The following is a 13,715-nucleotide window of genomic DNA, read 5'->3' as shown; positions in this document are numbered from 1 at the left end:
CAAAACACCACGCAATCGGGCTGTTGGGTTGGAAAAACAAACATCAAAAAGCTCCCTAGCTGAACACATTATGTAAAAAATACTCGTAAACAAACACTTGTTGCAAGAGAAAGCGCAAGTTTCTGCAGACAAAACTTACTTTTTTTAAAAGATATAATTGTTTTCTTTCCTTAAATAAAAACACTTTTTTCCCATCTGACCCCTCTCAAAATATATGGCTTATCAAAGTTAGTACTTACCACGAACAAAGAAGCTCTCAAAAAAAATTTTAATTTACATGTAGAAAAAAAAATATGCAGTTAGAATAATTATATTTTCTCTCCTGAATGTGAACCTAGCAAAAAAAATATCATATGTTCCTTTTTTCTTCAGTAAATGGTCTTTTAACCGGTAACTACAAATCTTACTCTAATTGTTTGTTTTTTTTTATTGATCTTCTGAGGATCTCTGACAACAGAAAATTGAACTTTATCTTAAATTTACTGTCGATTTATTCATTCAGACTTATTACCTTGAATTTGGCATACTTGCTTCACATTTTTGGCAAATTCTTTTTTTTGATTTTTTTCCACTAGTCGCCGCACTGTGCGGCCCCTTTAAGAATGTGGCACAAAAATTTTCTGATTTTTTTTTTATTGGTTATAAAACTTTACCAAAATTCGTAAACGGCAGGTAAACCTACCGTTAATTTTCTTGAAATATAAAAAAAAAACTAGTTTATAGCCAATATTTTAGTGAATCGATACACTCCTTTAGGTTGTAGCTTTTTAATTCATTTAAGCTGTTAATTTGTAATTTCATCAGTTTTACGTGAAATGCTTTAATTTCTAGGTAAAGCTTCATGTTTTTTTTCTTATACGAAATAGAACTACAGAACGGCGATACAAAATAATTATTCAAAATCTTTTGCAAATTCAGTCTCAACCTCAAGATGTTTTCTTCGAAATAAACAAAAATTGAACTAATTTAATGTAAAGTATATAAATATATATTTCTTTATTTATTAAATTCCTTTTTTGCTGTTATCATTCCATTATTATTTTTTTTTTAATGTATAATACTTAAAAATCTAAACAACATCACGTTCAAAATTTTACATCATCGATCGAGTAGCAGATTATTATAGTGTGTTTAGCATTTATATAAAAGAAATGTACAACAAAAAAAAAATATAATTCCATTGAATAATAATAATTATTATATTAAATCGACAATAATGTTGTTGGTATAAAAATAAATTGTAAACTACTTCGAAAGCATTTTGTTGTGTATATATAATTATTATGCATTTGATTAAAATTAGTTTTTTTTTTTTAAGACAATAAGATTGGTTTTGAAATAAACATTTAAGCTATGCAAAATTACTATTTTGAAATATATTTGAAACATACAAAAAATGATAAAGACAACAATCACGTTAAAAAAAAACATTGGGAATGACTCTTTTTTTTATTTAAATGAGAATAAATTGTAACAAACAAGACAAAAATAATGATAAGAATTAATGCTTCTTAAGCTGACACAGTTTGCAGAGACATAAATTACAAATTTTCTTGGTAATGTGTTTTGTGTGTCCTTTGAAACACATTTTTAATAAAAATTACATAAGACAGACACAAAAAAGAGAGAGAAGAGAAAATGAAAATGAAAATAAGAAAAAAAAAAAAAACAAAATAAAAAGCTGCTATTTTAGTTTTTTTTTAGTGTTTTTAGAAAAATTGCTGATGAGCTTCTTGTAGCCGAGCTACAATATTGGAATAAAATTTAATTTGTTCTTCAACAAAGTCCTTAAGTGTTTCCTTTAAGTGTTTGTCTCTCTCTTCACGGAAATGAGTCATTTCTGCCATTACCGCATACGACATGACATCAACTCGACGATTTACTTCGGCCAATTGTTGATTTCCCATCTTTTGATCAGCTACCAGACGTTCGCAATCTTTTCTTTTCTGAACTGCACCTTTGTGGGTTGACAGAATATCAGGAAAACTGTTCAATACTCCTCTGAAATAAGAAAATTTCCATTTAATATTTCCCTTTTAAAAAATACTCTCATTAAACAAAAAACTTTACCGATAAATATGAAGTCGATCTGAAAGTGGAATCCAATCGAGTCGCGGCTGTTCACCAAATAACTGACCAATATGTATAAACAATCCTCCCACACGTCCAACACTTTCTGCCAAAGAATGACCACTGGGCGGTACACGCCTCTCGTCAACATTCAAAGCCTTTGCTAAGTCAGACAACCCATCCCCAATCCGTTGGAAATCTTTTTTCGATTGAATTTGATTACGTTTCGTTTGTTCGGATGCAATAGTCAGTAGATTCTTCACAGCACCGTCCATTAAATGTGAAAAATTGGCACAACTTTCCAACTGTGAGTCCACAAAGGAGGTGAGAAGTGTTTTTTCGGGGGCATATATCGCCCAACAATAAGTTACGCCAACGTAAGTGTCACGTTCGGCACGCCGCTTGCCAGATTTCCATATTTTATCATCGGTACATGTGAGGAAATGATACCAGACTTCGCATTTCGATAGAACAGGATGTCGGCAAACCCAATCGACGAATTCTTGCAATTGAACACGACGATGCTCGACAAATTGATCTTCATAACGTCCAGAGATTTGCTTGTCGGGCAGTGGTGGAATGGGAATGAGGCAAAATTTGTCAACAAGTCTTTCATGTAGCCAGTCAAAGTGTTTGTAACGTCGAGAGACCTGAAATTTTTATGAAATTAAGATTGTATTTTTAAATTTTCAGAAAATCTGAGACCAAAATTATTTGAAAAAATGGAATAAAAAAAATAAAAATAAATGCGGGCGTATCAGACTACAAACAACAATCAAAATATTCTTATCATTTATGGTTGTTTGCAAGGTCGACAAAACTATGTACATAACATAACAAGATTCCAAAGAGTCATATCATGATTAGAAATGACTAATTCCAGTGAATGATAGAAATGACTATATGAACAGTGAAAGTAAGTGGATAACCTTCTTAGGAATTATAATGTTAACGATTTGTAGTAATCTATTGGACATACATAAGCCAATTAATCAAACAATTTTGTTGACAATTTTTATTTTGTTTTATTAATTCTGCTAAGATAAGATAATGGTTTTGTCGAACTTTTAAGGTGGGGCTATAACAGTGCAGTAGGGGAGAGCTGTGGTCTCAGTTGAGATCACATCAAAAACAAGGAAAATAACAACTTGTTTTTGGCGTTACCTACTTGTGTTATCTTAAAAACAATTTTCCTTGTTAACTCTTTAATAGACAATTGAGAAAGTGGGTTTGGAAAAAATTAAAACATTTTGTTGCCAATCTTTTATGAAAATATAATGGGGGAAGAAATTTGCTTGTGATAAAGGGCATTAAGTACAAACAAAAAAAAACTAATTTTTTTTATGTGAACAGTTTTCTGCACTAATGTGCATTAGATTAACAGACGATCGATGCTTTACTACAACCTATTAGCATCTTATACATTTTTCAGCTCCATCGTTACCATACTGACTACCAATACTCCCAAATGATAATAGCTGTAAGAACGAAGTACTGACCGAGAGGCAAGCATGCTTGATTTACTTCCCTAACCGCAAATCTACCACAAAAGAAAAAGGGATTCTGGTACACTGTCTCTTCTGTTATTCAGTCCAAGCTCCGTTCAAAAAACAAGAGTTTGGAACTCTATTCCTAAACGACTTTTGAAATCTTTTGAATTAAGGATTAATTAATTTTTCAAATAAATCTCGATGCATCTAAACTGACTATAAAATGGAAGTGGACGGCTAGGATATACGACTGGGTTAACTGGAAACGCTAGATGGCACACAAGTGTTTACTCACTTACTGGTCTGAACTTACAGTAAAAGGTCAAGACGGAGCAATTTGGATGGCAAGGAGAAAATTTCTCGATCTGACAGTGATAGGTAGTGAGTTTAAGACTAGAAACGGTTTTATTTGTCTACAAAATCTTCTTCAACATCAACACACTTGTTCCAGTGTTTCTCTAACAGATTTTGAAAGGCTTTTAAAAAAAAGTCATTTGATCTGAATCCAGTTAAGTTATAATAATAAATCAAACAAATGGTTTGAATGTGGTCTTAAGACTGACTTACTTTATTTACTATTTTTATTCAATAAAGTTAACAATAAGTAAGTATAAGCGAAAGGTGGGATGGGTGAGTAGTTCATGATCCATAACTACTACAAATCCAGAAGTTTTCTTGATTATCAACTATCAACTATCGCGTTAGTCCATTCCATCCTAGGCCTCCCCTCATGAATTTTAGCAAACAGCTGATTAAGAAATAATAAATGTCCTGTCCTGCCCTTTTCAATATAATGACCAACAGGGTCTCTTTCGCATACCAAAAAAAAATAGCCCTAACTTTACATAACCGGTGGAGACGACCGAATTTGCTTCTTTTTTTTTTTATTCGACACAAAATCGGTGGGATCCCTTCTTAAACTGCCCAAAAATGGTTGTGTTAACGGGCTTTTTTTTTTATCAAATATTTAAGCCTTAAATGTTCGCTTATTGTATGGCTATGTGTAACTGTGTTTGGTCATGTCCTCACATAAAATGTCTGCCACAATGGCTCGTATGCAATAGAAATAAGCTTAAGCTCTTATCTCAATTTTCAGTACATTTTCTTGAGATCTATTGTTTTTTGCATATGAGCCATTATACAAAAAATGTGTAAATGGGGCTAGATAACTTTCAGAATTTAACTTAAATACTTGTTTTTTTTTATCGTTTTAAATTTTTATATTGTTCAATTTTGAAGTCTTAAGCACTGTTCACATGAGAGCGACCAACGAATGAGCGATTAAACGAACAATTAAAATTTAATGTATTTTTAAAGTAATTTTTTTTTTAACAAAAACTGTATTGAACAGTAAAAAGCTAACTAGTGTTCAATTTTTTCAAAGAAAATTATAACATTTCAATTTATAAAGTAAGAAAAATGTGAGAAAACTAATTGTTCGTACAAACAAACTTTTATTCGTATCGACCAATTCGTTTTTTCATATTTTTATTATTATAGATATTAAAATGTAATTTTTTTTTGGAAAAATTTGAACTAAAGTTGGCTTGCTACTGTTTAATAGAGTTTTTATTAAAAAATTTACTTAAGAAATACATCAAATTTCATTTGTTCGTTCATTTGCTCATTGGTTGGTCGCTCTCATATGAACAGTGCTTTAATGTTCTTTTAAAAATAAAGACGAGCTATTAACAAAAACAACTTTCTTTTCTTTAAGATTACTTTGGACAATCTGATCAGATCGTAATTGCAATCAAAAATTCCAAAAAAAAAAAATATCTTCTAGGTAGCAGATTAAAAAAAAATAAAAATTAATAACTAATCTAATAATCTCAAAACTTACCGAAATATTATTAAAACTCGGTGTCAATTGATATGCAATAAAACTCTTCATCCCTTTAAACTTGGTCTCCTTCTTTGGACTTGCAACACGAACCGTATACGGTTGAGTATTCGGTTGCCAATGATAGAATGTATCCGTTTGCATAACATAAACAATATCGCTATCAGCTAATTTCTCCTTATTACTCAGTCCAAGAATATACGAATCCGAGCTTTTTGCAAACATTCCTGATTTCTTAACAGTCGTTGTGGCTGCACTAGGATGTGTCGATGATAAAGATATTGTATCATCTGCAGGTGCAGCTGGTAAATTCTTATTATCATAGCTACTACCCGAATGCGATAGACCATAGCCAGTGTGTTTGCTTGAGCCAGAAACATGATTGCCACCTGAAGATGGTCCAATTTCTGAATAAGTTTCGTTGTCATCATCCCAATCGTCTTCCCAATCATCACCTTCGTTGAAATCATCAGCTGTTTGATCATATCGTGGAGCTTGTGTTGTTGTTGTTGTTGAAGCGGGAGCGGGAGCACTCCCACCCGACGATACTCCTCCATTAAATTGCTGTGCAACTTCAGTTGCTGACATCACTTCCACATAACCGGCTGGAAAAAGGCCAGTTTGGCCAGCAGGGTTTTTACCCTCCCACCAACCTTCGCCGACATCTGTGCGCAAAACAGTCAAGATGTCACCAGGACTAATGGAAATTTCCGATGTTCCCGGTTCACCAATGAATTCGTACAACGTTCGCACATACGAAGTCATGCTTTATGATTTGTTGTCCGATTGTTTCGAGAAAAAAGTTGAAGCTGCAAAATTGATAGTTATCAACATCCAAACAACAAAAACACACAAGTAAGAAAGATTGTAGGACAAAGAAAAATAAGAAAAATAATAGAGAGTAGGTGTGTGTAGTCCAGTCAAATTAGTTTAAAAAAAGAAAAAATAGGCAAATTAATTAGGTAAAAGCTGAAAATTGGCCAAAAAGCTGGTTCCTTAACAAAAAGTGATAGAAAAAAGATTGATACTGGAATCGATAGATATTGTTAATAACTAAAAGTCATACATACAAACAAAAAATGTAGAAATACTGAAACTTGAGATATCGACGTTTAAAAGACAAAACCGTGAAATTCGATGTTTGAGAAATAATACACAAAAAATCAGCACGAAAGGTATTTGAAATAGTGTTTGTTATTAGAGAGCGAACATAAAATAAATTGACACGTATCTGCCTTAACTTAGTTTTTTAGCTTGTGTTTTTTAGACAAATTACAGATTTTTTTCATTTCAATACACTGTTTAACAAAAAATAAATAAAATGTGTGACTGGGTCGCACGGTAAAAGTAGCTCTTATCTTAAAGGTTTTTATCAAAAAAAAAAGTAGGGAAAATTCTTTGCCCCCGGGTACAAAGGGGTTAAGTCACAAAATTGCACTTTTCGGGTTTTGATAAAATAAAAATAAGCTCTTTTTGCTCTTTTATTTGGTATCAAAAATATAAATTAAGAGCAACTCTTTCCTATAAAAATAAGAGTATCAATGAACAAAAATGCATTGATTTTCATACATTAGCTCAACTTCAATCGCATTTTCTGGCAAACTGTCATTTATGACTTAACACCTTTTTATTCGGTGGCAAAGAATTTATAATCTGATTTTATTCAAGCATATTATTTCTCATAATGTAAAAATATACGTAAAACCTGTTTTTATAAAACACGGTTTTTTATGGTTTTGATCACAAAGCGAAGTATGCCATCTGAATTCTTGTATGAAAAGAAATTTTTAGAAAAAAAAAATTGAAAATCGTTACAGCCGTTTAAAAAAAAAATAATTTTTTATATAAATGTATAAAAATTTTCAAACATTTTTCAAAAAAAGTTTGTATACCATTTTGAAGAAATAATTAAATACACCTTAAAACGAGATTTCGAAATATTTTACTGACCCGTTTTTAAAAAATTGATTTTTCGAAAAAAAAAATTGAAATAGGGGAAAGGTGCGACCAGTGAGACAGTGCCTGTTGGCACTCTCCCCTACATATTTTTAAAAAATCCAAAAATGTAGTTTTTGAAAAATTTAGTATTACGGTTACTTAAACGCTTTTGAATAAAAATTTTCTTTGAAATCGGGTTAGTCTTGTAAGATATGTGCCCTTAATTATGAAAGTGGACTAAGTCACTCCTAAAAATGGTATCAAATCTAGCCTAAAAATAATTATTATTTAAAGTTTAGAGTTTATTTGATCGCGAAATTGCAGTAAATATATTTCTTTATTGCTCCTTCAGTGATTTCATAAAAGAAATACAATTAAATCGTTGTAAGAAAATTATTATGTAAGTTTTTCTTTAACCAATGCAAAAAGTGACTTAGTCCACTTTCATAATCAAGGGCACATATGTATATTCAGAAACCAAAAAAGGGTTCTATAGCTGTTACCTACCGTTAGTCGCTACTAAATAAATATTTTTTTTATTTCAAAAGTTGCATGTTATCTTTAAAATTAGACACCAAAGTTTTAATCAAAATCGTTACGAGCCGTTTTTGAGAAAAATTTACTTTTTTATTTCCGTTATATGGCAGGTACCGTTGGTTTTGGTCCTAAAAAAAACTTTCAATTTCCCCTCTAGTTAATCACCTAAAACTGTTAACTACCAAGTTTAAAGAAAATAGATCTACTACAGACGGAAAGGCAGACAGATAGACAGAATTGCGTGACCCCTTTTTTTGGCATTCTCCATCCTCGTAATGTGATGTCTGATTGTTATCTCAAGTTCGATTTTTTTTTTTCGAATCCTAAACTTGCCCTATAGTTACGGTGACCATCCGTCCAGGTTTACCCGGGACAGTCCCGTATTTCTATAGCTTGTCCCGGGTTTTTATATAAGAAACCCGGTACGTATAAGTGTCCCGTATTTTATAATTTGTTCCCTAATTATCCCGGATTTCCACATTCTCTGATTTTTGTATTCAAAATTCTAAATACTTTGTACGGGAAACAAGAAAACAATGTTTTTACTAATTTTTCGAATAAACCATTAGTTTTTTTAATCTTTTCGTCAATTATTTAGTTCTAGCTTGTGTTTTTCAGGTTAAAAAGTTACACCAGAAAAACTTTTTTCGAATAAGAAACTACATAAATTATGAAAAAAGAAAGAATCCACCTAAATTTCAAAAGTTTTAAGGACATGTTAAATGTTGAATTAAATATTACAAAATTTCAAAATCATTTAAGATAAAATTAAAATGTTAAAAAACAGCTTTCACTATTTTTATTAAAAAAAATATTTTTTTTTCTTAAAATTTATTTACAGTTTACCTACTATAAAACCGATTTCTTGATTTTTGACCTCGTAAAAAACTTAAATAATTTTAACGAAAATGTTCCCATAAAATGTTTTAAGAAATCTTAATATCAAAATTAAGAAAAATTATGAAAACTCATTTTATTTTGTTTTTTTGTTGTTGAAAAAAACCAATGTTTTCAAAACAAGCCAACGAATTTTTTATGGGATCGGGTCAAAATTCTGGCTTCAAAATTCTGCTTTTTCAGCGAAAATTCTGTTTTTCAAAATTCTGCTTTTTTTCTATTCTGTTTTTCAAAATTCTGCTTTTTGAAATTCTGCTTTTCGAAATTCTGCCAGCATTATATTTGAACATAAAAATTCTGCTAATTCTGTTTTTTTTTTATAGCATATGCGCTGGCTAAAGAAAAATACACCTCATTAATGTAATTCAACATTGGTACTTTCCTAAATTTTTTTATTTAAGTGTCGCACATATTTTTTGAAATGCATATACTGACTTTCTTTCAAATAAAATATGTGTACTAATTGGAACCGATGTTGTACATTCCTTTTCTTATTCAAAATTTGAATATTCATCTTTATTTGATAAATTAATAAATTTTTAGTTATTTTCGGAAATGTTTAATATTAAAAACCTTTTCTTAATATTTTCAAATTTATTCATTTATAAAACAATAATTAATTCGCATCTAAAAAATGACAAATTATGTAGGTAAGTAATCAAATAAGCAGATAATTTTTCAAAAAGATGATTTTACAGAATTCTGCAAAAAATTAAAAAAGGGTTTGGAAAATGTTAAAAAGCGCGCGCTTTTTAACATTTTCCAAACCCTTTTTTAATTTTTTGCAGAATTTTGAAAAGCAGAATTATGAAAAGCAGAATTTTGAAAAACAGAATTTTGAAAAACAGAATTTTGAAAAGCAGAATTTTGAAAGCAGAATTTTGTAAAGCAGAATTTTGAAAGCAGAATTTTGACAAAAGAATTTTGACCCCGGCAGAATTTTGACCCCAACCCATTTTTTATCTGTCCCGGGTTTTGCCACTAGAAATATGGTCATCGTACCTATAGTACAGGAGCCTGTACCCTATAGTAAAAGAAACTTAAAAATATTTTTCTCGTCATCTCATACGTTTTGTAGGGCATATGAATATATTAAAACTGCATAGGGTAGAGTCGGCACCCTCCGACAGTCACTATTAACTCCTTTAAAATACTGTAAAAAATTGTGAACGTGCACTTAGTCATGCCAAACCTACATATGTACATTGTACATATGTCAAGAAGCTCAGCAATCTGGTAGGTAAGGTAGGATTCAAAATTTATTTGGAGTACGTTTGATAGGTTTATTCAGTAGGTTTAATTATAGTTAAGTTAGTTATTTAAGATTTTAAGTTTAGTTTTTAAGATTTAATTCTAAGCTTAATTGAGGAGCTGATTTCCAAAACCAGCTATCGGAAAAAAATCGGAAAATGAGATATGCATGTCATTTTTTAGGTCTTTTCAACGCGCGTCTATATAAAATAATTTTCTAAACAGCACACAGACATAGTTATTTAATGTCAAAAAACGACTTTATTTCCAAAACAGCCTATTGAACACCAAATGTTTTTTCCAAAAAGGCCTATGCAAAATGTTCTTTCCAATAAGGCTTCTTCAGTATAAAAAATATCAATTTGGCGTATGATAAAATGCCACATAGCCACATTACGATGATGGAGGAGTTACAAAAGTAGTTTTCGTCATTACTTAGTTCCGTCCGTCCATCTGTACAGCGTGCTAGGACCTAAACGGTCTAACGATTTTAATTAAATTTTGTGTACTTATGGGTTTTAGTAAATAATATTAAGAATCTGTGTTTTTAGTTTTTCTCAAAAATTTGGATAATGGAAATGGCGTTGTGGTTTTATGCGAAAATTTACTTATTTTTTAGCTTATTTTTTTTATTTAAATATTTTATATTTTTTATCATTTAAAAAAATGAAATATAGAGCTATTCAAATAACCAAAATAGACACTCCAAATTACGAGAGCAAGTACGTGTGATCCAGAAACGCATTTTAATTCAATTTCATTTATATAAATGTATTTTTGTTTATTGTTATAAACTAAAATACTGATATTGTTAAAGGTTTATTTACAAAAAATTTAAAAAAAATCGTAATTTTACCTGCAAAAGAAGATTTTTTTAATAGTTTTACTTCCAAAAGAAGACATAATTCAATTATACTTCCAAAAGCAGATATACCGACTTTTTAATAAGGAATTTTCAATCTAAAGACTTAAGATATATTTATTTTGAAAACTTTAATTTTATTAAAATTTCATAAAGAATAAATTTGTAGAAGATTATTTTGATCTATATCTTTTGTATTACGAAGTAAAGGTTTTTGGCATTTTACTCAAAACTACCTTCAGGTCAGATAGCTGGTTTTGGAAATCACCTCTTCAATTGTCGCAATGGCTGCTGGTGGTAAATCAAAGTTGTAAAAGGCGGAAGTTAAAATCTGCCATTCTTATTTTTTGTTTTTTGGAGCGTAAGCTCAACGGGAGGATTCTCCTCTAGTACAATTTGTACAGCATTGCCAACATTTACTAAAACCTTAAATTCAGCCAATATGTTGATGAAATCATAAATTTTGAAAAAAAAATTTGAATTTTTGAAAAAATAAAAAAAAAACCTATGCTTTTGTATATTTTCTGTTAAGGTGTCGAGTCGAGGGCGCCGACTCTACCCTAATTTGTTTTTCAAAATACCTCCAAAACCTGGATTTAGGGACAAAAAACGTTTTTTTTAGACTTTCATTGCAAATACTCTAGCTTCTAGCAAAAAAAAAAAAAAAAACAAAACAAAAAACAACTCAAGATATGAAAAAAATTAATAAAATCTTTTTTTTTTGTAGAGAATTTTGTAAGCTTTATTTTTTACTTTGCCATCTTTGCGATCGGATTGCAAATAACAGATATATGATTTAAAAAAAAAGCCGGTTTGGGGCCCCTTTCTGTCAATATTGCCGATCCGGCCCAGGCGGTAGACGTCAGGACGTTAACTACATTCAATAGTATGCCTTAATTTAGATCTCCACCAATTTGCACAGCTTTTACATAAATTAATTTAGCTAATTTTTCTAATTTGACTGGACTATGATGTAGAATCGAGTAAAAACAATTTCCCTTCCCTTAGAAGATTGACCATGAATCATTGCACAGAGTAGACATCGATTTTTTATTAAGCAGCGCGACCGACGTCTGCTGTTGTGATTAAAAAGCTAAAAAAGCGACGTGGATTTTCTCTCTAAGAATCTTTGTTCTTGGAATCGTGATTCGATTTTCTTGTGTTTATTTTTTTTCCTGGTTCCGCCCTTTAACTTTTGTCTTTTCTTCTTTTTGTTTGTTTTCTTTTCTTAATTAATCAAAACCAAAAGTTGACAATCATCAAAAGAAGGACAAGGAGACAAAAAATGACCACCCTCTTTTGATAGATTATACAGACACTCATCGTAATGAGAGTTAAGTTAAGCAACAAATAAGTGACCCCTGTTGGCAATCAACAAAAAAAAAAGTACATAATTTCGCTTTAAATTAATGCCAAAAAGGGGTCACAACTTTTTATAATAATATCCAATCCAATCAGCATGGAAATGGTGCTTAGTTGACTTGTTACAAATCATGAAAAAAAAAACGCAATGACGTCACTTGAAAAAAACACAAGCAACAAGAACAACTCTAATTTTTTTAACCATGAGTAAAGTAGTCAAGACAGTCCCCAAGAGCTTGCAAATTGTACAGGAAAGGGAAATTGTTTTTTTTTCTCGTTTATTTTATTTTATTATATTTTTTCTTTCTAACAAAAAAGATACTTACACTTTTTCTTCTTTAAACCAATAATAAAAATAATAATGTGCACTTTGTATCTTTTGTTCTTGTTATCAGACACATTTAATACATTTCATCTAATTTTTGTCTTTCTTATTTTGTTTGTTTGTTTTTTTTTTATCTCTGAATAAAGATTAGATTTTTGTTTTTTTATTTACTTTGATAGATTGCGAATAATAATTTGATTTGAGTAGAAAAAAATATGTAAAAAAAAAAATATATTCAAATAAGAAATGAATAACACACAGGTTTTTTACCGTGCTGTAGTTTTTTGCTTTGAAAAAAAAATCTTACTGGAATAATGACAGTTGAAATTTGACTGGAGAAATGGGTGGAATTTTTTTTCAACGAGAAATGTCACTTTTGACAACAAACTTTGGTGTAGGTTTGCTATCGGCCGATAGAGGGTTTGAAAAAATGTAGTGCCAATTTCTAAGGTGTCCCACAAACGGACATTATTTTTTTTTTAATTTCGATATAACGCAAACTTTAAATTAAAAAAATCGAAATGGAAATAACTATTTATCAAATTTCAACTTAAGAAAAAAATGCACTAAACTAAAAAAAATATTTATTGCCAAAAAATAATATGTATTTGCATTAAAAAAAATTATTGCAACCAAATTTATTGCAAGTGAAAATATTTGCATAAAAAAAAATTTGTTAATTCAACTGAAAAATATTTGCATTAAAAAAAAATTATTAAATAAATAACATAAAAAATAAAATTGAAAAAAAAACGGGTTGGGGTCAAAATTCTGCCGGGGTCAAAATTCTTTTGTCAAAATTCTGCTTTCAAAATTCTGCTTTACAAAATTCTTTTCAAAATTCTGCTTTTCATAATTCTGTTTTTCAAAATTCTGCAAAAAATTAAAAAAAGGGTTTGGAAAATGTTCAAAAGCGCGCGCTTTTTAACATTTTCCAAACCCTTTTTTAATTTTTTGCAAAATTCTGTAAAATCATCTTCCTGAAAAATTATCTGTTTATTTGATTACTTACCTACATAATTTGCATTCTTTGAATGTATATTAATTTTTGTTTTATAAATGAATAAATTTGAAAATATTAAGAAAAGGTTTTGTAATACTAAACATTTCCGAAAATAATTCAAAATTTTTTAATTTGTC

At 30.0% G+C, this 13,715-nt stretch overlaps 1 protein-coding gene across 1 annotated transcript; it reads right to left on the bottom strand.

The window, feature by feature from the left end:
• Positions 1–1,240: 1,240 nt before the first annotated feature.
• LOC129918698 (sorting nexin lst-4) lies at positions 1,241–12,856 on the bottom strand. Its single transcript, XM_055999394.1, has 4 exons — positions 12,577–12,856; positions 5,404–6,212; positions 2,071–2,720; positions 1,241–2,001 (listed from the first exon to the last, which is right to left on the bottom strand). Exons 2-4 carry the CDS (start codon positions 6,166–6,168, stop codon positions 1,710–1,712), a joined length of 1,707 nt encoding a protein of 568 aa, XP_055855369.1. The 5' UTR covers positions 6,169–6,212; positions 12,577–12,856; the 3' UTR covers positions 1,241–1,709.
• Between the last annotated feature and the right edge of the window lie 859 nt (positions 12,857–13,715).

The sequence above is a fragment of the Episyrphus balteatus genome, chromosome 4, assembly GCF_945859705.1.
Source record: "Episyrphus balteatus chromosome 4, idEpiBalt1.1, whole genome shotgun sequence".
Classification (NCBI taxonomy): Eukaryota; Metazoa; Arthropoda; class Insecta; order Diptera; family Syrphidae; genus Episyrphus; species Episyrphus balteatus.
Note: the sequence above shows the minus strand (reverse complement) of the source record. Positions and strands in the feature narration are given on the sequence as shown.

Bases quoted from the DNA above. Each gene is read 5' to 3' on its own strand.
- LOC129918698 (XM_055999394.1), bottom strand. From the start codon at position 6,168: ATGACTTCGTATGTGCGAACGTTGTACGAATTCATTGGTGAACCGGGA. The intron at 2,721-5,403 runs GTAAGTTTTGAG...TAAAAATTTCAG, and splicing joins CGAGTTTTAATAATATTTCG to GTCTCTCGACGTTACAAACA. The intron at 2,002-2,070 runs GTAAAGTTTTTT...TTCTTATTTCAG, and splicing joins GATCGACTTCATATTTATCG to AGGAGTATTGAACAGTTTTC.